At 39.3% G+C, this 24,173-nt stretch overlaps 1 protein-coding gene across 9 annotated transcripts in view; it reads right to left on the reverse strand.

The window, feature by feature from the left end:
- KITLG (KIT ligand) overlaps positions 1–24,173 on the reverse strand; it is an 88,602-nt gene that overhangs the window by 30,819 nt on the left and 33,610 nt on the right. For 7 of the 9 annotated variants that reach the window (XM_023749783.1, XM_006084002.3, XM_023749777.1 and 4 more), the window contains 2 exons: positions 21,461–21,574; positions 9,886–9,948 (listed from right to left, as the gene is read on the reverse strand). In XM_023749783.1, coding sequence (XP_023605551.1) covers positions 9,886–9,948; positions 21,461–21,574 — 177 coding nt within the window. Of the gene's footprint in view, positions 1–9,885; positions 9,949–18,263; positions 18,479–21,460; positions 21,575–24,173 lie in introns of those variants that run through there. The other 2 variants (XM_023749784.1, XM_023749785.1) reach the window with 2 other exon arrangements.

Below are 24,173 nucleotides of genomic sequence, written 5' to 3' on the forward strand. Positions count from 1 at the left end.
GATGGTCACTATTTCTTATATTTCAGAGACCATTTTAAATGTAAATAGTTCTTTATAAATATGAACTCACAGCATTCATTAGAAGAATGTATGATATAAATACCATTCTTTCACTAGTAGACGAATGTGAAGGCTTAGGAAAGTTGATAAAGCCATGCAGGATGTCATAGCAGCAATGTAAAGACTACCTTTCAAATCCCTGAAGTTCATATAACTGAGTTTTATTCAGCCATATACATACAAAAAGAAATATAGTCTTTGCTTTGAAAGGGAAAATATGTCTGGGTTTCCCCTAACTCCATAGTCTCAATTTATTACCTTCTTTCTTGGTGGCTTCTGTCTTACATTTTCTGGGTAAATTATAGCAGTTCTAGGTAGGACTACTAAAACAACATATCCTTTATATTCATATATATATAATATGTATCATTCTAGAATGCTAACTGAATCAATGATACTGAATCAATAGCTTTGAACTGCTAGCATGCCCCTACCATTGAAGATTTGGTTAAAAACTGTGAATTTCCTAAGGAATTAAAAAATATATATTGATTTATTTGGAGGGGAGTGGAGAGAAAGGAGAGAGAGAAACATCAATTTATTGTTCCATTTAATATATATATATATATATATATAATATATATATAAAATATATTTTATATATATATTATATATATATAAATATATATATTATATATATATATATATAAATATATATATATATTGATTTCAGAGAGGAAGAGAGAGGGAGAGAGAGATAGAAACATCAATGATGAGAGAATTATTGATTGGCTGCCTTCTGCACAACCCACACTGGGGATCGAGCCCATAACTCAGGCATGCGCCCTGACTGGGAATCTAATGGTGACCTCCTACTACTGAGCCAGGCCGACTGTTCCGCTTAATGATACATTCATTGGTTGATTCTTGTATGCACTCTGACTGGGGATGGAACTGCAAACTTGGTGTTTCGGGACCATACTCCAAATGAGGTACTGGGCCAGGGTGAGCTTCCTAAGGGATTTTTAAAGTACCATGAGCACCAAATTAATGATTTAACAAAATGATATTTTTAAAGATATAAAAACTACTATAAATAAAAGCATTCTAAATATAACTAGGAATGTGACTGCTTCTTAACACCAACAAAGAAAATACCCATGCAGCCCTGGCTGGTTTGGCTCAGTGGATAGAGTGTCCGCCTGCGGACTAATGGGTCCCAGGTTCAATTTCGGCCAAGGGCACATTCCTGGGTTATGGGCTCGATCCCCAGTAGGGGCGTGCAGGAAGCAGCCAATCAATGATTCTCTCTCATTGATGTTTCTGTCTCTCTCTCCCTCTCCCTTCCTCTCTGAAATTAATAAAAATATATTTAAAAAAAAGAAAATATCCATGAACATTCTAAAGCTACACATAAATTTAAAAATAGATGTTATATAAATTTCATAAGACATGTGATATAACACTTCTGCAGTCTCAGAACTAGTTGAAATACACTGTGTGCTTTGAAAACATCGTGGGATCTTGCTAATTTGGGCATGCTTTCTCCTTCCCACCTTCCTGCTTTCAAGAAACTGTTCTGGTTTATTAGTTGAAAGAATCTGACACTTTATGACACAAAGCACCAGGCTCAGATGCAGAGTCACCACAGCTTTATGGAAATAGGAGCTGAAAGTGGACAAGACATGCTAACAGTAAGTCCTCAACTTTGTCCATAGGTTCTACAACTTTAAGCAAAATGACATACAATGAAACCAATTTTATTACAGGCTAATACCTATTTATATTTAACATATTTATATTTAATAAGAGTTAAGTTCCTATGGCATCTCATCAATATTTTAGTAACAAAACAGCATAAAATGAAATGACATTATTCAAGGACCTGCTAGATAACCCTTCTTTGTGGATACACCTGGCACCACTTCTGATTTGGTAGCTATTCCTAGAGATATCTGTGTGCTTCCCTAGGGGGTCTAAGGTAGGTGAACACTATGAGAGTTCTCCACAAAGGAGTGGAGGTAAAACACCCATTAGAGATTCTGAGGGAGAAAAGCCCTGGCTCACACGCTGTGAGGCTTCTGAGAAACAGTGGTATTCACCCAGTCTTCTAATCCAACTCATCCAATTACCAGCATTACCTTCCAGTTTGAGTGTTTTTGTTTCCTTTTCTTTAATATGTGTCAATCCTCAGTCTTGCCAGAATTAGAGGTATGAGTGCCCAGAGCACAAAGCATTCCCTTTCTTTCCTCTCATGCTTCCAGCATTTACTCCCTAATTGAGCAATCCATCGAATCTAGAGCCATGCCATTAGAAGCACAATAGTTTAAATCCGGAAGGAATACTAAAGACCACGTGGTCCAGTCGTTCCAATATCATGAATGAGAAAACCAGTGATGTGGTTTGTCCAAGGTTACACCAAAAATTTAAATAGAAATATGAGACACCAAGACTCTCGAACACCTGCTAGTTCTTTCATCAATGAGTCCAGTCAAAGCACATAAACTATTTTTCCTGCCCCAGAGTCACCATGACTCTGCTGGCACATCTGGATCAGGTGCACCGGTCCTTAGGCTCAATTAAGAGATCTCTGGGTAAAGGTATGGCTCATTCTGTATCATTCCAATGAATCCAGTGTCATTTTGATGAAAGAAACTTTCTCTGAGCAACTGTCACAACCAAATAGCAAATGTCAATTGCCATGAGTAAACCTTCTTTCCTCTCCTTCCGGTTTTTATTCTTAGGGCTAGAAAACAGACAAGACACCCCTCTGCCACTCTCAAACATCCCATGGATGGGCAAAGTGAGAACAGGCCTATAAAAGCACTTTGCAAAATACTGTGTGCTCCCATTACTAGGTGTAGAGTCTCCAAAATCTTAATTCGCTTTTGGATGAGCTGGGTTTTGTCCAGACTTATTTTAGTTCTCTCCCTAAACAATTAATTTGGGTCTTCAGTGTTCACTTTAGGCACTGTAACTTTGCATTTTCTTGTTTGAATTAGAGTGATGTAGAAACCTCAATCTGATTAAGATGGTAATCAGCCCAAACACTATAAATATGTGTTGTTTCCCAGAGCAGGTCTATAAATGGCTCCTGAGGCAGACACAAAATAGCACAGTGAGGAGGGAACAGCATGGGGCGGGGAGGGCAGCAAGGATGACCCAGAGGCTCATTCTGTCTCATTCCAGTCCCAACTCTGCTGACACAGTTTGAGAGTTTAGACAAGTCTATTCAGAGCTTCAGTTTCTCTGTCTTTGAAAAAAGGGGTCTGTCTAATTGTGGTAGCCAAAATGGGGCCAATACTCAATATGTGGCCAGTGCGACTGAGTAACTACAATCTTAAGTTCACTTAACTTCGGTTTTTTAAATTTAAAAATCAGTAATTGGTTCAGTGACTAGAAAACTTTTAAGTATGTTTGGAAAAGCTAGGTATGTGAACCTGTATTTTCATGAAAATCTAAATATGGACTAAATATTTCTGATGAAAACTTAGTGTCTGAACTAGAATGTGCTGTAGGTGGGTTCTGAATAATATAAAACAATGTAAAACATTCCATTAATAATTTTATATAGATTGTAAGGTAAAATGATATTTTGGACTACATGAAATTTATCATTATAGTTACACCTTTCCCTTGTAACTTTTTTTAATGTAATGACTGGACAATTTAAGATTACGTATGTGGCTTCTATTATATTTCTTTCAGACAGTAATGGGATAGATGTTCTGAGCAGTGCCTTAGTAAAATCACTTAGTTATTAAAATGGACCCTGTAGTTTAAATACACATAAGAGCCATTTAAAAATACTATTAAATGTATTTTATTCATTTAACTAGCATTTATGCTTAATCATTTAAAAAATACTTATTATATAAGAGGTAGAGGTAGATAATTACAGTGTCTACTTGGCTGACTTTTTATTCTATAGTAAGTACTCCAAATCTGAGGGTCAACCCTCAGGATCTATACTTACAATTAGTGAACTTGTTCTGTGGCCACAGCTGATTGGACAATGGTGGACCCTGAGCTTGATGGGCCAATCAGAAAGTCCCTTCCCCAAACTAATAGTGGTGATAGGAACTGATAACCAGTCTTTGCAGGGCCGAAACTGTAACATGACAATTTGGGAGCGCTGGGGAAGTTACAATCTACCAGGTGACTGGGACAGAGGAGACAAATTCTGTCAGACAGAACAGAATGAGGCAGAGATGCAGAAATGGAGAAAGGAAAATCCAGTTTTTGTGTCTTAATTATTTTTTCACAACAATACTTTTTTTTTCCACACATGCAATTTTAAACAGCTGGGTAAGCAATATATGATCAGGTTCCCAAAATGAAGATTTTCTGGACAAATTCTATAGAAATTCAGAGAAACCATATCAGTATTATGTAGCAGCACCAAGCAAAAGCACAGAGTAGGTGTGATGTCCAAATGATTCAGGGAAGAGAGAGCATGATATGAAGTAGGAAATGGCCTGGTGAGAAGGCCTGGTGAGAAAGAAGGATCTTAGGCTGACCTTGGAGGAAATGACCATTAAGATGCTTTTAGCCCCAGGATAACTGCATGATTCTGTGGGGAGAATTTGAATGGGTAGACAGGAGGGAGAAAGGCATCCCTGGCAAAGGGAAGTAGCACTAAACAGTCTTGGAGTTTAGTATAAGCACAGTAATTTTGAAGGCAGGGACTCATCTGGCTGGGGTGGCGAGTTTGCGTTGGGTAATATGGGTATTGAGGTGAGGTGGTTAGGGTGGGGCAAGATTGTGTAGAGTCCTGAGCAAGCATCAGACTCAGGAATTTGGCTTTCAGCCTTCAGTCCTTGGGAACAATGAGAAAGTTCTTGACTATGGAAATGACTCAATAATAAGTAGTATAATAGAAGGCGCAAGGAAACCATGGTTCCTCAACATTTGCATAATACAACTCACACTGAAGATCTTTTACAAAATGAACACCTACCTAAAAGAAGACCAGAGTAACATTGCGGAGCAGATATGTGATGTTATAGGCATTCACCTCACCTCATCATATTAATCGTGTGGATTCTATTCAGGTCAAATTTGTACCTCAGGGAAATTACAAGTGATTACACGTTGGGGAACTTTCCTCCTTCCTTCCGTCTGCACTTTCTTTCAGTAGATATTTATTAAGTGCCTATTACCCATTAGGTAGTGAGGATATTAAAAAGCAAACATACAATTCCTGCCCTCATGAAGTTTACAAGTGGACAATTATCGATAAAATAATTCCACAAATAAATGAAAAACTGCTACCCTGAGGCGTGCTGGGAAAAACTTTCTAATAGGAGGATTTGGTGTCATCAAGGAGAGGGAAGGCTTCCATAAAGAAGTGAAATTGACGCTGAAAGCGTCAGCAGTTACCTAAACAAGAGGACAGACCAGATTCCAGGTACAGAGAAAGCCATGCGCAGAGAAGCCTCCCAGCGGGGAATGTGTGCGGATGAGGGACTGAGCAGGATATGGAAAGGTGCCAGATCAAACAGCTCTGGGAGGCCTTGTTTAAGGAGCTCCTTTTCCTGTTTCCCAAGAGCAATTAAGAGCCATTCAAAGTACATGAAGGAGGAGTTAAATGATCACTTGAAATCTCTCTTTTTTAATCAGTATCAACAAAAAAAATTGAAACCTTCAATGATGAATTCTGAAATGGCCAGGGAGATTGGAGGAGCCCAGAAGCAGCCAAAGAAGGGGAGACTGGTCCAGAAGTGAAGTCATGCATACCTGAGGAAGGGTGTTGCAGAGGGAAGATGGCTGGGAGGCATATGGTTAGAGTAACGTTCCATATTGCCAATGACTTGTTCAACCCTGCTTAATTTAACTTAATTAAAAATTGACGTGATAGTAAAGCCTGGTTCAGGTAAGAATCATCAATAGCTGCTAAACTTACAGCTATTGGATGAGGAATTGGACATCGTCTGAAAGTGTCTCCCCAAAGATTGCTTAGTAGTCGCTAATGAGTAAATACACAGCAACAGTGGAACACCTGCACCAGGTGATCACACAACGAGCGCCAGGAAGGGGAGATGGACAATATGTGCCTCTAGAGGTGATAACCTGAGGCATCATCACTTATGTCACATAGAGGCTGGACATGCCTAATCTGAATATAGCCATTCAGAAACTGTACTACTGGGGAGGGCTGCATTACTGAAAACTTTCACTCTCATAAATACAAAGAAAGGCTAGGAGCTCTTAAAGGAGACTAACGAGACAGGATGTATTGGTTTCCATAAACTTAATGTGCTTGAAAAAATTTATTAGTTTGTAGTCCCTGAGGTCAGGAGTCCAAATAGGTCTTAGTAGGTGCAAATCAAGGTGTTCAATGGGGCTGTTTCTTTTAAAAGCTCTACAGGAGAACCCCTTTCCAGCTTTAGAGGATGTCTACATTCCTTGGCTTGTGGCCCCTTCCTCCATCTTCAAAGCCAGCCATGTAATATCTTCAAATCACTCTCTCTGGCTCTGACACTCCTGCCTCCTGCTTATAATGATGCAAGTCATTAGATTGTGCCCACCTGGGTAATCCAGAATACTCTCCCCATCTCAAAATCCTTAACTTAGTTATATCTGCCAATTCCTTTTGCCTTGTCAGGTAATACTAGATTCACAGCAGGAGACATGCGTGGGGAGCCATTATTCTGCCTATCACACTTGATACAAAAATGTAAATTATAATCCTAGATAGCTTCTTGTATTGGAGAAAAAGAAATGCCCCCCAAAAATGTTGTTAGAATTGAAATACAGCCAGTGGATTGAAGTATTCTACTTATTCCTAAACTTATTGAAGTTGACAGCTTACAATGTTGTTATTTAAGAGAAAACCATTTACTTAGGAAATATACACTGAAGTATGTAGGGGTAAACAGACATTATGTATACAATTTACTCAACAGGTTTAGAAAAATAATAAAACACACATGTGTGCAAAGAAAGCAAGCATTTAGGAAATCAAATAAGGCAAAATATTAAAAGTAGGCGAATCTGGATTAAAGAGTATATTGGTGTTCTTTGAGTAATAGTCTTATAAACTTTTCTGTAAATTTGAAGTTATTCCCAAATAAAAAGTTAAAAGAAAACTGATGAATACATAATTTACTTTTATTAAAAACAGATAAAGAATTTTTTACTCAAATACCACAAGCAACTCATAGTGTATATCACTTTACAAACGTGAAAATGACCGAAGACATGTGGCACTGATTCAGTGACTTAATATTTGTTCTTTCTATAGTAACATTACTAGTAAATGGAAAGGCTTGGAAATGCTTAAGACTTTTGAGGTTAGGAACTTAAAAGGAAATCTTAAGCCTGGCAATATTACAGCTTCAGGAAGTTTAAAATAGAATTGGTAATTATCCTTAGATTTAAATATCAACCTGTTGATCACACCCTGCTATTTGTGAGAAAGAACCTACTAGGTAATTTCCTAGGAAGGCCCTTAGAAAAGCAAGCTCTCCTTTTCAGGTGTATTTATCTGATTTTTAAAACAAAAGCTAATAATAATAATAATAATAATAATAATAATAATAATGTGTATTCTATTCTAGAGCTTTCTTCTGCCCAGTGCCGCAGGCAGAATTTTATTGCTTTGGCCCCAGAGAAGTTGTTGGTGCCCATTTTGATTCCCACTCCACCCTTTATTGTTTAAACACAAAAGATAAGGCAGCTGGGACTCTGACCACTGACAAATAATCAGGGGCCTGTCCACTGGGAAACTCCTCTGATCTTGGCAGCAACTACGGTTTTAAAAGGAAGGTAAAAGAAAGCTGAAGACAGGTTTCTGCACACAGTCCTATGTGTGGGCTTGTTTTCCTTGCCAACTGTGGTAGCCAAAAACAGAGTTACTCCCCAGCGTGCCAGGATGGAGTGCCAAGATCAAATAATAGTGGACTTTTCTCAATTACAGAAACAGAAAGAAAACATGTGGCAAAGAGCTGGCTTTATTTTTACAAGTTTGGCTCTTGCTGTCACCAGCCAGTACCAAAATGTGTGATTTAGTGTAATCTATGATTATACCGTACACAATAATCTATTCCGTTATTTTTGGTGTAACCTTGTTTTTCAAAGAGCCGCATGTCTTTGAGGGAGTTCAGCAATTAGAGGCCCAAAGTGCTTCTCTAGCCCAGAGCAGGTGCGTCCTTCCCACTCAGATGCTTCACTTAGAACACTTGCCCTCACCAGTGTAATTATTGAGATAACCACATTCTGTAACCCAGGGGTGAGTCGCATGACCCCAGGTTTCTTGTTAAGATGGGTCACTCTCCCAGGCTAGTTGTGCAAGCCTGGGCAAAATACTTCTGGGTTGCAAACCACAGTGTGTCATTTGTAAAAGAGGAGTCACCTTAGCTATCCTGCTGCCCTCACAGGTTTTTCCGTAATCATCCAAGGAGACAAATATGTGAATTCATTTTGAAAAAGGCCAGATAATTTCTCCCCAGTTTTTGAACATAAGACTAAATCGACATGTGTTTGTTTCTTAAAGTGTCTGATGAAGTGCTGTTTCCATAGTTTTTCCTAAACAAATACTTGCTGCCTGAGTGACTGAATGATAGCATTAATTAACTTTCAGGATGCTGTGGTTTTACATTCCTATCTCTAGAGAACTCCCCCTAATTCAATAGGCCAGACTTTGACCTAGACTCAAGAATAACTGGTTCAGCATGAAGGCACACGTTCAAAAGAGTTCTAAGGAACATTAGACAGTTCATGCTAAAAGGTTTACTAAGAAAAAGAAAAGTACCTTTGACCTTCTCTTGTCATGATAACCTTATAGTCTTTGAAACACGTTTTAAGCACAAGCACTTAGTGATGTACTGAACGCACTTAAACTTGGAATGCTTTTGATTGACTCAAAGCCTCGGACAATTTGCACGAGGTGGATGTATAGTATTTGGTAAGTTAAGGAAATATGTCTACTTGCAGAGTAGAGTACCCCAAATGGTTTCAAATGAACTCAACACAATATGTTAGTTAGAATGAATCAACGTGGAGCAGCACATTATATCTCAAAGGCATGTTGCAATAGTAAGCAACCTGCAAAGTGGTATATGCAGTATAATGACATTAACATAAATATGAAAACATGCAAAAAACAATATATTATGTATAGATGCAGAGTTTGCAGTAGTAAAACTATAAAAGCACAAGGGCTACTGTGTGCTGTTGTGCTCGACACAACTCCAGGGGAGGCTAACCTCATGCCAAGTCCTAAAAACATGCCTTGGAATAAACTATTCCAGTTCAGAATACTTGTTCATAAGAGACAAACTGTCCCTAAGTGACAAAGTGGGACCTAATGGAGATAGGAAAAGGGAATACAGGGGACTTAGTTATATGTATAACGCTTCAATATCAAAAAATATTTGAAGCAAATATTGCACAGTGTAAGGTTTGACAAGCTATGTGATGGATACATGGGTATTACATTTCCTATGCTTGAAATATTTATTCATATATGAATTCTTCAACTATTTCTTCCCAATGAAAAATAATTAACATTTCTTGGTTGCAATAACAAAGGAGTGTTTATAATCATAACCTCATATTTTTATTATGAGGTTCTAAGAATCTATTGTAAGATTCTAATAAATTCTGAGATAAAATATTTTGTGTTCTCAAATTAAATAGAAAAGAGATTTACATAGGACCTTTTCAAGTATAGAAAAAATTTACATAATTTTACACTGAAGCCTTTTTGGGGAGAGGCTAAAAGAAAAAGAGAAATTTGTGGCTTGTTCCAAATTTGGGAGTAGATGTTTAGGAAACAACTTGCAAACTTCTAAATGTCAGATAATTTTCTATCTCAATAAGGTGATCCCATCTCTTTTATCAGCTACCAAAATGAAACTCTGAAACGTAAAGTTTACATACCAAAACATCCATTCCGGGGACATACTTGAGGCCTATCTTATAGTCTTTTGGAAGATTTGCCACCTACAGAGACAAAAAAAAAAAAAGAAAGAAAGAAAATACTGTAAGAAAATCCATACATAACAATTAATATGCTATTTTTAGTAGTTTGAAAAACATACAAACCTGTTATGTTTTTAAGTTACACAGAATTTCAACATTTACACATAAAATGACTTTCATTCTTGATTTCCCTTTGTAATGAAAGGCAATCTCCAAAAAAATAAAGTCACAATACAAATCCTTTGGACTACAAATTCACTTATGGAAACATGATCTGAATTGCAATTTCTATCTGTGGTCTTGGAAATTCCCTTCCAGGATTATTCTCATACAATTCCTCCATATAATCAGGAATACAATATATTTTTCTTATCAGTCATTCACAAAGTAATATGTCAACATCACTCGGGCACCTGTTAGGAATGCAAGTTCCCGGTCACACCAGACCTGCCGGCTCTCACTCCACAAGTCCCCAGGCCATTCTGATGAGTGCTCAAGTCTGAGAACTACTGCTCTATGCTGTTCTTAGGAAAAACGTCAGCAAAACTTCAAAAGAATGCTAATTATGGGATGGAGATGCTTTATAACTTAAATAATTTAGAAAAGTCCAATTCATCCACTTTTCTAGGGCTGAACATCTGAGATGCCTCAAATATTTCCCTAATTTCTTTTAAAGGCTTTAAAAATAGATCTAACGCATTTCCATCAGTCATTGTGGCATAAATTGAACAAGCACCTGATTTGGAACCAGGGAATTTGAAACAAATCTAAATTCTGTACTTTGGTGTCTCTCACCTGTAAAACAGAGATAAAGATACCCAGGCCAAGTAGTCATGAACTGAGGTAAGGGAATGTGCCAAACACATCATAAACACTCAATCTATTTTGAAAGCTATACTGGCAACTGACTTCCAAGCACACAGAGCTCTGGGTTCTCTCATATCCTTTCTTACATATAGCACCAGCTCTGCCTTCCCACCCTTCTAGCTTTGTTAAAATTTCCATCTGAATAATACAGCCAACAATTGATTTAGCCCACTGGCTCTTAAAACAATATATAATGTGGAAATGTGGTTTTGCACTGTTACATCTTCAATGGATCTACCCTGGTTCTGCAGACTTATCTTCCTCTCATCCTGGCTCTAAAATCTTTACTGTTCCCCAAAGTAAGCTGGGACCTTGTACATATTTGCTGGACTATGTCATCTCTGAGAGGAGATGACCTAGTCAGGGTGTCCTATAACACAACCCATGTTTCTTCTTGGCCCTGCCAATAGCTTCTAGAATCTGAGAACAATTTGGCGAGAAAATAATCCAGGCAAAGGCATAAGTACAGGGGGCCCTGGAACAATGCAAGGGTTAGGGACATCGACCCCCATGAAGTTGAAGATCCATGTTTAACTACTGGTCAGCCCTCCAAATACATAGATTCCCAACTGCAGATAGAAAATACGTAGTTGAGGGGGAGCCACTGTGCTCACTACAATTCTACCTCCAGTGGTACCTCTCACACTCCCATCTCAGCCTCCAGCCTAACATTTACCACATATTTACTGTGTGTCAGGCACTGTGCTCATTAAGGACTCACATTGCATGATTATATCCAACCCCCAGATCCCTGTGACATATTATCTGTATTTCACAAATGAACAACTTGAGGGGTGAAGGAACCTGACTAAGGTCACACTATTCAGTGTTAAGTCTGCACTGGAACTCAGCTCTGACAGCAAAGCCCCCTTGCCTCTTGGCTCCACTGCACATTTTCATCTACTTTCTGCCCATTTGTCCTGGGCATTTTCCACTCATGAGGCCACCATCATCTCTCCTCATGCCATCCCCACCAAATTAATAAATTAATGGACCCTCTGCTGCTTATTGAAAACACTAGAGGCCCAGTGCACAAAATTTGTGCACTTGGGGGGTTCCCTCAGCCTGGCCTGCACCCTCTTGCGGTCTGGGAGCCCTCAGGGGATGTCCAACTGATGGCTGAGGCTCACTCCCTGCGGGAAGTGGGCCTAAGCTGGCAGTCAGACATCCTTGGCACTGCTGTGGAGGTGGGAGAGGCTCCTGCCACTGCCGCTGTGCGTGCCAGCAGTGAGCCCAGCTCAGGGCTTCTGGGTGAGTGGCGCTCCACCTGTGGAGAGCACTAACCACCAGGGGGCAGCTCCTGTGTTGAGCATCTGCCTCCTGGTGGTCAGTGCACTTCATAGCGACGAGTCGTTCTGCCATTTGGTTGATTTGCATATTAGCCTTTTATTATATAGGATGCCTGGGCTGCCAGAGAGGCAGTATTTTTAATTGTTAATTTAGGAGTTACACTCTTGCCTTTTACACTTAATTTTCTTCCTCTCCCACCATGCTTCCGTAACTTCTTTGGTCTTTTGGATCTTCATCTCCATCTTTGGAAAGCAAAGTGACTTAGTTATGTTCTGCCAGCCTTGACACTGCTGACGCCTTTGCAGGTATAAACGCTGGAATCAGACTGAGCAGCAACATTTTTTCATTATGAACCAACCATGTACATTAAAGCCATTCCAGATGGAGAGACATGGCAAGCAGTGGCAGCTGCTCTGAACACAAGTTACTTGACAATCTGGCCCTTCTTTTATATATAACTTGCATAGCCAACAATATAGAACTGGTCAAGTTAGCATTCAGAAAACTCAGGATCTGAGTACATACACCTAAAGAGCAGAGAAAATGGAAGGGATATGCTGGCCAATCCCATATTATTAGTAATTTCTCTGTAAGAAAATTGGTTTAAAAAAGTCAAAGAAACCTCACAAAAAGTTATCTGGCCAACACACTAAACTCCCCACACCTTACCACTTGAAGGATGGATAATAATAAAGAAAATTCTCCATTAAATTGATTTAATAGTATTTAATTTCTGATGGGGCTTAAAAGTAATGATACTTTTGAAAAATGCTATACAATTAATAAAAAGTTTTTATGCATAGTCTCTACCACAGCCCCATGAGGTGTCTATCATTAAACCTCGTTTACAGATGAAGGCCTGGAGGCTCAGGGAGGTTAACTGGCACCTGGAGGTCACAGGCACCAGGAGTTCCTGGTGGGGATGGGATCAAATCCAGGCTCTGTGTGCTGCTCTCAGCACAGTTCTCTCTCCCCTTCATGACTTTATTGGTGTGCACCGATTCCTTTCCAATTACATTTGGAAGAGAATTTAGGAAGTCAAGTTAATAGATTTTTATGATCAGTTCATGAATTATTATATTACTTTCTAAGTATTAAGGTATGTTGAACAGCATTCAGAAAGCACAGAGAACCCCTGTGATAAATTCAGCTTCTCTGAGCAGAGGGAGCCTATGGCCTGGAACTGGAAGATGTTCCTTTGAAGCAGTTAGTTTGTTGGGGACACACGGCCCGGGTTGGATCCAGGCCCTGCCACATGCTAACTCTTTGGCAAGTAATCTACTTTAGTTTTAATTTCCACATGTGTAAAGTGGAAATCATAATAGAATCTTACTAGTGGACTTATAAACACTAATTTAGAATTAAAGACCACATTTTAAATACTTAGTGATTGAGCATGGCATGCGAATGAGTACGTCACAAGGGAATGGGGCATTACCAGGGGTGGGCAAACTTTTTGACTCGAGGGCCACAATGGGTTCTTAAACTGGACCGGAGGGCCGGAACAAAAGCATGGATGGAGTGTTTGTGTGAACTAATATAAATTCAAAGTAAACATCATTACATAAAAGGGTACGGTCTTTTTTTTTTTAGTTTTATTCATTTCAAACGGGCAGGATCCGGCCCGCGGGCCGTAGTTTGCCCACGGCTGGACTAGACAGAGGAAGGGTCACAGGCAAAGACAAAGAGATGGGAAAGCGCGTCCATCGTAGTGTCTTTGGGAGACCAGAGACAGAAAAATCAGGCTTCTGCAGATGAGAGGGCAGGAAATACTCCGGAAAGCCACCTTAGAGAGCCCCTGAATGTTGTGCTAAGGAGGCCCAATGGGAGGCCGTGAAGTTTCAGTGGGACCAGGTTTACCACCAGAGCCCACAGCAAGTCACTTCTGCCTGAGGGACATCACTTCCTCTCTGGGGCACTTCTACTTCTCGTCTGTAAAATGAAGAGGGTGAACTAGATAATTACTAAAAATCAGTCTGATTTAACTCTCATGTAAGCAGGAGTGTTGCACTGAATGTTTAGTTTAAGAGGGAACGGGACAGTAAACTTAGGAAGATTAGTCTGGAAGGATGGATTGGAGCAAGGAGAGAACAGAGGTGGGAAACAGTTTAGAAGACCACTGGGCCAGTGCTGAGCATGTGCTCAATATTTATATAGAGACTGGAAGCTGAAAAAGCAGAAATGTGGTTTAGATTCCAGGGAAGTATCCTGTTGGTATGTTAAGTGGATAAGTAACCAAGGCTACAGATTTTGAAAATAAATATTTTGTAGTAAAATAAGCTCAGGGCAAAATTAAATAAAGTCGAACCTAATTGATGGAAAATTTTACCAAAGGCCAGATTATCCCATCTTTGTAGTTTGGTCTCCAAAGATGTCAATACTATACCAGATTGTAAAATGCATAAAACTGCAAAAAACAAGTCACTTGATGATGGGCTGGCTTTACTAGGTGGGCTCATTTACTATCTTTTTTGAAATGTCTTAAGAATTGATCATACTCAATGACAATGAAGGAGGGTGGAGTATAAGGGAACAGCATGCAAAATTGCTGGATACTGAGCCAAAAAAAAAAAAAATCATTGCAAGCCAGATAGGCACTGGCTGCATACCATGCCCTGCAGGTATCTGGACTCAGTAGAAATATTTAACTCAGAATATTTAACTCCCTCTCTAGGTCATGGATCTGAAAACCTTAGGATCTTCAAATGTCACTGAGGTCCCCAAATATTCTCAAATCAGTGTTTGCTGAGACATCTTTGTCAAGACACTTATTTATCTCAGTTTTTTTCTCCCAAGTTCTAGGTAAGAATCAAAATGCAGTAGCAGTAACTCCTGATCCCCTTGACAATGTACATAAAATGTAGTGCAGATGTGGCCCTTTTATGGGTAAGGGTCCACAATTTTCAGAGTCTCATCAGATCCAAATCACTACTGTAGAGGGAAAACAAGCAAACTGTGCTCTTGTATTTAAATGTCATAGTTCACTCATGCACAACAGCTTAGTGTAATGTTGGCTGTTGAGTCTTCAGAAATAACATAGGAGAAAGCTTTTTGATTTTTAAAATTTCTCCTTATAAGTCATCTCCTATTAATATTGATAAAAATCTAAGTAACCAGGTCAATTACCTTTAGTTTTCAAAGGTACTGAGATTATTTTTTTAATAATGTCTTAATTAATGATTTAAAAAATTAGATGACAACTTCACGAGACTTTTCTGGATCATATTTTCTCAGTGAAGAATACAGAAAAAGTTAGATGACCCTTGTCTTCTTTCAAGCAGAAGAGATAACAAATTCTATTTCACAGACACACCTTATGACTTCAGTTAGGTAGTATTAATTGAACTTCTACAATATGACTGCTTCCTAATCATAAAATAGGTGACTACTACCTAGGAAATAAAATTCAATAGGGTACAATGATAATTCTTACAGTACAGTTGACATTTACATCTTAAATTAAGACCTTATAAATTAAGAACTGGGTTCTTGTGCTTCAGATCCAGAGACAGAGACAGGAAATGATGGGTTCAAACCTCTACTCAGCTTCCTCTTTTTTAAAAAAAATATTTTATTGATTTTTTACAGAGAGAAAGGGAGAGGGATAGAGAGTTAGAAACATCGATGAGAGAGAAACATCAATCAGCTGCCTCCTGCACACCCCCTACTGGGGATGTGCCCGCAATCAAGGTACATGCCCTTGACCGGAATCGAACCTGGGACCCTTCAGTCCGCAGGCCGACGCTCTATCCACTGAGCCAAACCAGTTAGGGCAACTCAGCTTCCTCTTTACAAGAGAGGATAGTCAACTGACTTACTATTAGTAGGCCTCAGCTTTCTAACCAATAAACTGGCGCTAAAAAAAAATGATCTCCTAGGGTCGTGAAAATTAAAGGAAAGAATCCATACAGAGTGCTTGGCATGGTGTCTGGATACTCAGACAAGAACTACTGCTTTAACAAGTCAAGGAGTGGGAGACATAGCACGTAAGTGGCTTATTCCATAAAGAAAGAACTCACAATGTTTTCTTCATCATAAAACTGACATGCTTGGCAATATAGCAAGCCATCACAAATTTTATTTCCAGTACATTTCTGTCCTTTTTTTGAATACTAAAATTCCTAACTTTATCTGTACTAATAAAAGGGTAATATGCTAATTAGACTAGATAAACCAGACGTCTTCTGGACAAAGCCACGGTGGCAGGGCCAAGGCAGAGGCAGTTAGGGGCAATCAGGCAGGCAGGCAGAGCGGTTAGGGGCGATCAGGCTGGCAGGGGAGAGCGGTTAGGAGCCAGTGGTCCTGGATTGCAAAGGGATGTCCGACGGCCAGACTGAGGGGTCAGGCCTAACCCGGCAGTCAGACATCCCCTGAGGGGTCCTGGATTGGAGAGGGTGCAGGACGGGCTGAGAGACTCCCCCTCCTGTGCACGAATTTCATGCACCAGGCCTCTAGTTTTTAAATAAAGACATTTCTACTGACCACAGGAACAGAAATTAAAATGCTAAGTATTGCAAACTAATAAAAATAAACTTTAAAAACACTCCAGCTACAGAATCATTGTTCTTCGAGGGTCACACAATATGTGAGACCTCTGCTTTAAAGAGAACATATGCTTAGAAAAGCTTAGCATCCACCTAGAAATTGAAAAACTCAAGAGATTCCAATCCTCCATTTTTAATGCAGTGGTAATTCTATTTGAAAGAAATTATATTTGAAGAAGAATAAAAACCAGAATTATTCAAAACTGCCCAAAGTGTGAAAATTTGTTATCTGAGGATATTTTTATAATTTCCCACTATGTGAAACTCCAAGAGTTACATAATATTAATGTAACCCACTTAAAATAAGTGGCTACCACAAGACCAGGAAAACCATGCATTCCTGAGTTTCAATTCCTTCTACTGATTTATACCCTGACCTTGAAAAGGCAGAGTAATTTCACCTCTACAAGATGCAGATGGGATAGCCACCTGCCTTAAAGCATTTTGAGAAAGACAAATAACCACTCAATAGATATTTAAAGATAAAAAGAGCTTTTAAAAGAGTAAAGTCACATTTAATTAAATTCCCCCAGATGAAGGAAAAACATCATCACGAATGAAGGCAACAGTAGGAAGAAGTAAGATGGAAACTAATTTGAACTATTTCAATATTTGGATTCCTCCCATCAACACAGCCACTAAAAGCTGGAGCCTAACTGTCCTCTAGATATAAGCTTTTAAAGTTCCACTCATCCTCTTCCCAGATACTTGACCCTTTCCTTAGGTAGGTCTGAGTGTGCCATTTAAAACAAGTCTTGCAACATTTTTTAGAAACAAAGCAAAACGTTCTGTAAATAGATGAACTATTATCCCGAGTAAACATGCCAGCAGGATTTCAAATTAAAACCTTGGGGGCTATAGGGGTAGAACAAAGTGTCCAAGAAGAAATGTGAAGAGAAAAAATGACAGTCAGGTCATAAGTCATGTGCTTCTCTGACATGAGAATGACCCAAGCAAAGAAACTTAAGGTTTGTGGGCACAGTACAAGGTGCCACCTAATGTAAAGGCAGAACTGGCAGAGACTGCAAAGGAATGATTCCAATTGAAATGATTGTGAGGCACAGGGCAAAAGTGTACTATCAACTCACTCTCTTTCCCTCAAATAGGACTTACCAAGGTTATACTTGCAAAACGAATTTCTCTCATTCTATACAACTTCCTTTAGGTAAGACATTACTGAATGACTCCAAAAGATGCATCCTGAAGAAGTATTCTTATGCACTAAAAGGGCTTCAAAGCTAAAAAGGGCCAGGAACTTCCCAGGGAAGTAGATGAGCGCTAGGCACCTTTTCTCAGAAATTCACATAGGGCCTCAGAGGCATCCTTTGGAGTTCCATTTTACAAAGGTTCGAAGTGGATGAATCCTCGATTAAGATTATTTGTCCAAGTCACACAGCTAGGTGACAGCAGTCTTGGTGACCGGGGTCAAGGTGCTTAGCCCCACTGTTCTTTAGGGAGAGGCTGTGATGATCTATGTTCATAAAACTCAAGTCACTCATGTTGCTGTTTGAATTAGTGAAATTAATGCATTTTAGTTTAAGGATGGGAAACACAGCTTTTCAAACATGAAAAACAACAACATTATCAGGATTATGACCTAAGCAGTCCTGGTGCTTCTGTGCAAATAACTCTCACCTGGGATGCAGACATTCAGTTCCTCCACTCCATCTGCACAGGTTGAGATGCAGCATTTTTGAAGTGGGGCCTGGCAGCTATACTTTTAATAAATACCCTAAGACAGTGGTCGGCAAACTGCGGCTCGCGAGCCACATGCGGCTCTTTGGCCCCTTGAGTGTGGCTCTTCCTAAGCCTTAGGAGTACCCTAATTAAGTAATAACAATGTACCTACCTATATAGTTTAAGTTTAAAAAATTTGGCTCTCAAAAGAAATTTCAATCGTACTGTTGATATTTGGCTCTGTTGACTAATGAGTTTGCCGACCACTGCCCTAAGAGATTGTATTGAGCTGTACTTTTAAGAGGTACCCTAACGCATGGTTCTCAAATGATATCCCACAAATACTAGTTTAAAGCCGTGGCTTTCAAACATTTTTCATATGTTTGATTCTTTTTTCTTTTTTGGAAGCCCAGCTATGTAGATAATAGCAGAGTGGCTGGGTGGCTCTAGGAGCCTATTAGAACCACTGTTCTAGAAGACCAGCACTGGTAATGGGACCAGGAGCCCATCTTCAACAATTTGGGTCTAGGTTTCCTTATTTATAAATAGTTTCTCTATAATGTCTCTAAATTCCCTTTCATCTCTGGTATCCTATGATCCCACAAACACCATTACTATCACCACTAAGAGCTATTATTTAGCAGGCACTTGCTTTGTTCTTTGCATTATTCTATTAACTTATTTAATTCTTGAAATCCCTCTATGAGGTAAATGATTATTATGATTTTTAAATTGATTTTAGGGAGAGGAAGGATGAAGGGGGAGAGAGAGAGAGAGAGAGAGAGAGAGAGAGAGAGAGAAGCATCAATATGAGAAACATAGATCAGTTGCTTTCCATACACACCCCAACTGGGATTGAACCCGCAACCCAGGTATGTGCCCTGACCCAGAATTGAACCTGTACAGGATGACACTCCAACCAACTGAGCCATACCAGCCAAGGTGTAAAGTATTATTAATTGATTATAATGATGAGGAAACTGAGGCACAAAAAGGTTATCTTTAACAGATAAGAATGGGAAATCTTGGAAGGTTCTTATAATACCTATGTATGCCATTTGAAAATACCAATTTGACATTTCACTGGAAGTGGTGGTCACTGAGTAGTATCCTCAAACACTCAGCAAAAAAATAATGTCAATGACCCTGGCCATGGTTGCATCAGCTCCCAGACTGAAGGGTCCTGGGTTCAACTCCCTGTCAAGAGCATATAACCTGGGTTGCAGGTTCCATCCCCTGCTCAGTCTGGGCACATGCAGGAGGCAACCAATCGATGTGTCTCTCACATTGATGTTTTTCTCTCTCTCCTCCCTTTCACCCCCTCTAAAAGTCAATGAAAAAATATCTCGGATAAGGATTAACACACACACACACACACACACACACACACAAAAGCAAACAAACAAACAACTTGGACAGGTAATTTTTCTTAAATACCATGTTAATATTGGATATGCTTGGCCTATGGTCAGATACACCATCATCTCCCAACTATGACTCATTGCCCACATATTTGAAACTTGCTCCCCAGGACCCCTGCTGATCGCCCCAGCTCATTCTCAGCTTCACAGCTCTACCAGCAGCCCCTTTAGCATGTACGGGAGACACATATTCATCTGACATCCATAAATCTATATAACAAAGATAAAACTAGCCATAATAAAAACTGAGATTAAATAAAAGTTAAGACACTTTGGTCTTTAAAGTTTGACAGAACAGACCATCTAGAGCAGTAAACCTCTTTTCAGAAATGTCCTAAAAATGTGGATACCCGGAGCCCTCCCTCAGACCTACCGAATCAGTAGAACCCTGACACCTGCAACTTTAATAAGCACCACAGGTGACTGTAATTCTCACCTCAGTGGAGCACATCCTTAATTCTTTCATCAAACACACATTTAATGAGTATCTTCTACTAAAACAAAATTTAAAAAAAAATACTCCACCCTTATCCCCACCACTATACTCAGTACCTAGCTGGGCATATGGTAGGAAAATGATGCATTGCTTTGGTCACCATCCCCTCAAATAACACATGTTACTACATCTTCAGGTACTGCATCAAGAATACTTTTAAACCTGTACCCTCTTAAGTACAATATTAATCTTGGATATGCTCGGCCTGTCTTCATACACTGTGTTTGTGTGTGCCTGTGGGTATGGGTGTGTGTTCCTAATTCTGCACTGAGACTAAGCTAGCAAGACTTTGACCAGAGTATTAAACTTCTGTTTCAATGAACCCAAAGTCATATAAGCCGGGAAATGTATATCTAGAGTAGGAAAGATACATATCTCCACAAACGTACTTTTCTTTCTTTTGTACATGTCACAACAACCCTCATTTCTTTTTTAGTCTCACATCATTTCTGTTCTCTAGACAACAGTCAAATAACTAACTGTCCTCGGCTATTTTGAACCAGAAATTTATAAAAATGCCTCTCAAATGCTGTTCATCCCGAAATCACACTCTGAAACTCAAATGAGCATGTACAATCTCCCCTAGATCGTCAGAGCTGGGAAAAATGCATTCCAGATGTGGTATTATGCCCCCTGTCTCTGTGGTCTGCATTTTAAGAGAGGATGGCATGAAGCGGCATTGCCTAACAGCAGGAGTGTGAAATGGCTTTTGCTGAGGGAAGAGTTCCACTGACAAATGTAGGAGGTGAGTCTGGTCAACATCTGGACAACAAGCCACTCCTCCAAGTATGTTCACTGAGGGAGCAAGTACACACCCCCACATGGGACAGGGTCTCCCAGATGTTGGAAAGGGGAGAATGGCCATCTCAGATCCCCTTTGAGTGGGCTTGATAGAGAAAGGTAGGAAGGCATGTGGAGGGGAAATAAGACATGCTGAGGAACCCACTAAAGAGCTAATGGGGAAGTAGCCAGGAAGGGACCTTGCTTCACAGCTGGGGAATGAGATGAAAAGACCAGCAAAAAACCGAAGTCAATACAGCAGTGTGCCATGGGCCCATTTTATCAACAGATTCTCTGTGACCTTGAGTGTCTTCCCACCTGCTCTCCCTATAAGCCCTTTAGATAACTCAATGATTTCCTTGTCTTAGAAAAAGGCCTATTTGGATCAAGGAAAAATGAAATCTTCTCAAAAAGCACAAGAAAAAGGGTCACAGCTATTGAAAGCATTCTTCACTCACCAATTTTGTAACGTCTTTCACATCATCAGTGACACGGTTCGTGCAGATCCCTGTAGTTCTGACGAGATGATTAAAGAGGAGCAGTTGAAGATAAATGCAAGTGATAATCCAAGTCTAAACAAAAAGAGAAAAACTGCTGGTGACCATCAGTTAACATCTGTAACCACTTACACTATTAACATCTTACCCCTTAATGTGGAAAAATGCAATCTGCTGATTTTTTAAATACTTTCGGCTTAAATACTACAAGTAAGCACTGATCTTTCAAACTGTGCTGACTGAAGTTTTCAAAAATTCTCAGTTAAATGTGGTTTGGATTTTTCATTTCAATGACATTATTTTTAACTTTTGTCAAAAGCTTTCTACAGCCTATTTCTAGTGGCAATTAGGAATAACTTGTAGCAACACGTAAAGGATTTATCACTTAAGGTGTTCTCTAAAAACCAGGGAATGCATTAAATTCATACCTTAAGGCACCAAATGAAACTTTCTGTACTTTAAAGGTGGACTGTTTGGCAAGTAGCAGCATAACCCTGAGCTGTGTTTTAATCCAATAGTCCACAATAATACTCCAAGTTTGGATCTAGAATAAAATTTAACCTAATTTATGAGACATCAAAAGAAACATAGTTTTGAATAATACCTTTTGAGCTATTTAATAAGGAAGACTATTTCCCTAGTCAATAAGAGGACATTCTTCAACCCCAGCAGGAAGCAATCACACACACCTCTCTCTTTGAAAATAACCCTTCAAACCATACATTGCAGTTACTTTTACACGACTTATTTTTTCCTTATTACACTATATTTTACGTTTCTAAGAAATTGGGCACCTGTGAGTGTGTTTTTTTTTCAGTACCTTTACAACATAAGACACAACACCTTGCATGTAAAAAATTCTTAATACATATTTTGTTGGATGAATCAGTGACCAAGGTAAAAATCGTCTAATGCTTCAAACTGAATACTTATTTATTGAACACGTATTCTGAGACAGGGACTGTACCAGTCACTAGAGAAATAAAGGTGACAGACATGCCCTTGAAACTCAGAGGCTTTGGGAACACAAAGGAGGAAACAATTAATCCATCAATTTTAAGAGGAGAACCTGTACAGGAAGACAGCGCCAAGAAAAGCCAGAGAGAAAATATAACTCTGGCTGGATTCTGGAGGACCAGGAGGAGTTTGACAAGGAAGGGAGGATAAGTCCAGGAAAAATAAACAGCATGAGCAAAGGCATGGAGATGTGAAGATATGAGGTCTTAAAATTACACAGAAACCCATCTGCACATGGCTAGAAATCCTTCCTATTTTATGTAGCTAGCCAGGTGTTAAAAGGAACTAGATTGTTATTTTTAATTAACATCTGCAAGCTAACTAGATATTACATTATTACACTGGACCAAATGATGATTATCATTACTAAAATTTCTAAGAGTGCAATGCTACCTACATAAATAATAGTGGCTTGTAAACAAAATTAAAATGCTTTTATTGTTTTACTATTGTGATCTTTTAGCAGTAATCCTACTTAATTTTGTTTAAGGCTATTTTAAAGCAATATGGAGTCACACTCTTCATAGCACCATCTCCTTTTGGAACAAAATGAAGAGTAAGTTGTATAAGTGATTTCTGTTTGGGGGATTCTACTACTGGGCAATGCCAACATATAAAATCTCTTCTAATAACTTAGTCTTTCTTCATATATGTAAGTATAATTGGTGAAACTCAAACTTTCTTTTACATTATAATTGCTAAGACCTAATCCTTCATATATATATATATATATATATATATGTATATATATGATATTTCTCCATGACTCTCATCTATGATATGACTTGGGAAACCCCCCAAAGGGTCTCTGTAAATGGCCAATCTCACTAATGATCATATTCATATTCTAGGCTCTAAGAAATAAAATTCTGCTACTCTGTTTCTTCTCTTCACCATGCCCTACTCCTGGCATTGAAGAAACACTAGACAAACATTTGTTTGTTCACTTATTTATTCAGAAAATATTTACTGAGCACCTAGTGGGTGCCAAACACTGTTCTAGATGCTTGGGACATATTAGTAAAATATCGGGGGTGGGGGGCAAAAATCCCTGCCCTCATGAGGCTTATCTTCTAGTGAGAGAAGGCAGACCATAACCAAAAAATATAAGTAACTAGATTATACAGAATGTCAAAAGGTGTTTCGTGCCATGGAAAAATAAAAATTAGATCAAGGTAAAGAAAATTGGGATTAAAATGCCTACTCTGCTCTACTGGCTTTAGCAGTCTTAGGTTCAAGTTGACCATCACACTCACAAGGCATCAGAGGCTTCCCTCAGCACCAAGCTTTAAAAGGATGCAGGACAGGCAACAAGAGTATGCCCAGCACCAGCAGAGCCCAGTCTCAGGACCCGGGAGGCAGTCTCTAATGTCCGCATAGCACTGTACTTGGGCCGTGGATGGCAGTGACAGATGATATCCGGTGGGCAGGGCCACTCTGGGGGCTTATACCTTGCTAGTTGAGCAGCCCCATCAGGGGCATGTGATGAATTTCCAGTCATTCTCCATCACAGCTACCTCCCACTAGTAAAGGGGTCCTCAAACTTTTTAAACAGGGGGCCAGTTCACTGTCCCTCAGACCGTTGGAGGTCGGACTATAGTTTAAAAAAAAAACTATGAACAAATTCCTATGCACACTGCACATATCTTATTTTGAA

This window comes from Myotis lucifugus, unplaced genomic scaffold, assembly GCF_000147115.1.
Source record: "Myotis lucifugus unplaced genomic scaffold, Myoluc2.0 scaffold_9, whole genome shotgun sequence".
Taxonomy (NCBI): Eukaryota; Metazoa; Chordata; class Mammalia; order Chiroptera; family Vespertilionidae; genus Myotis; species Myotis lucifugus.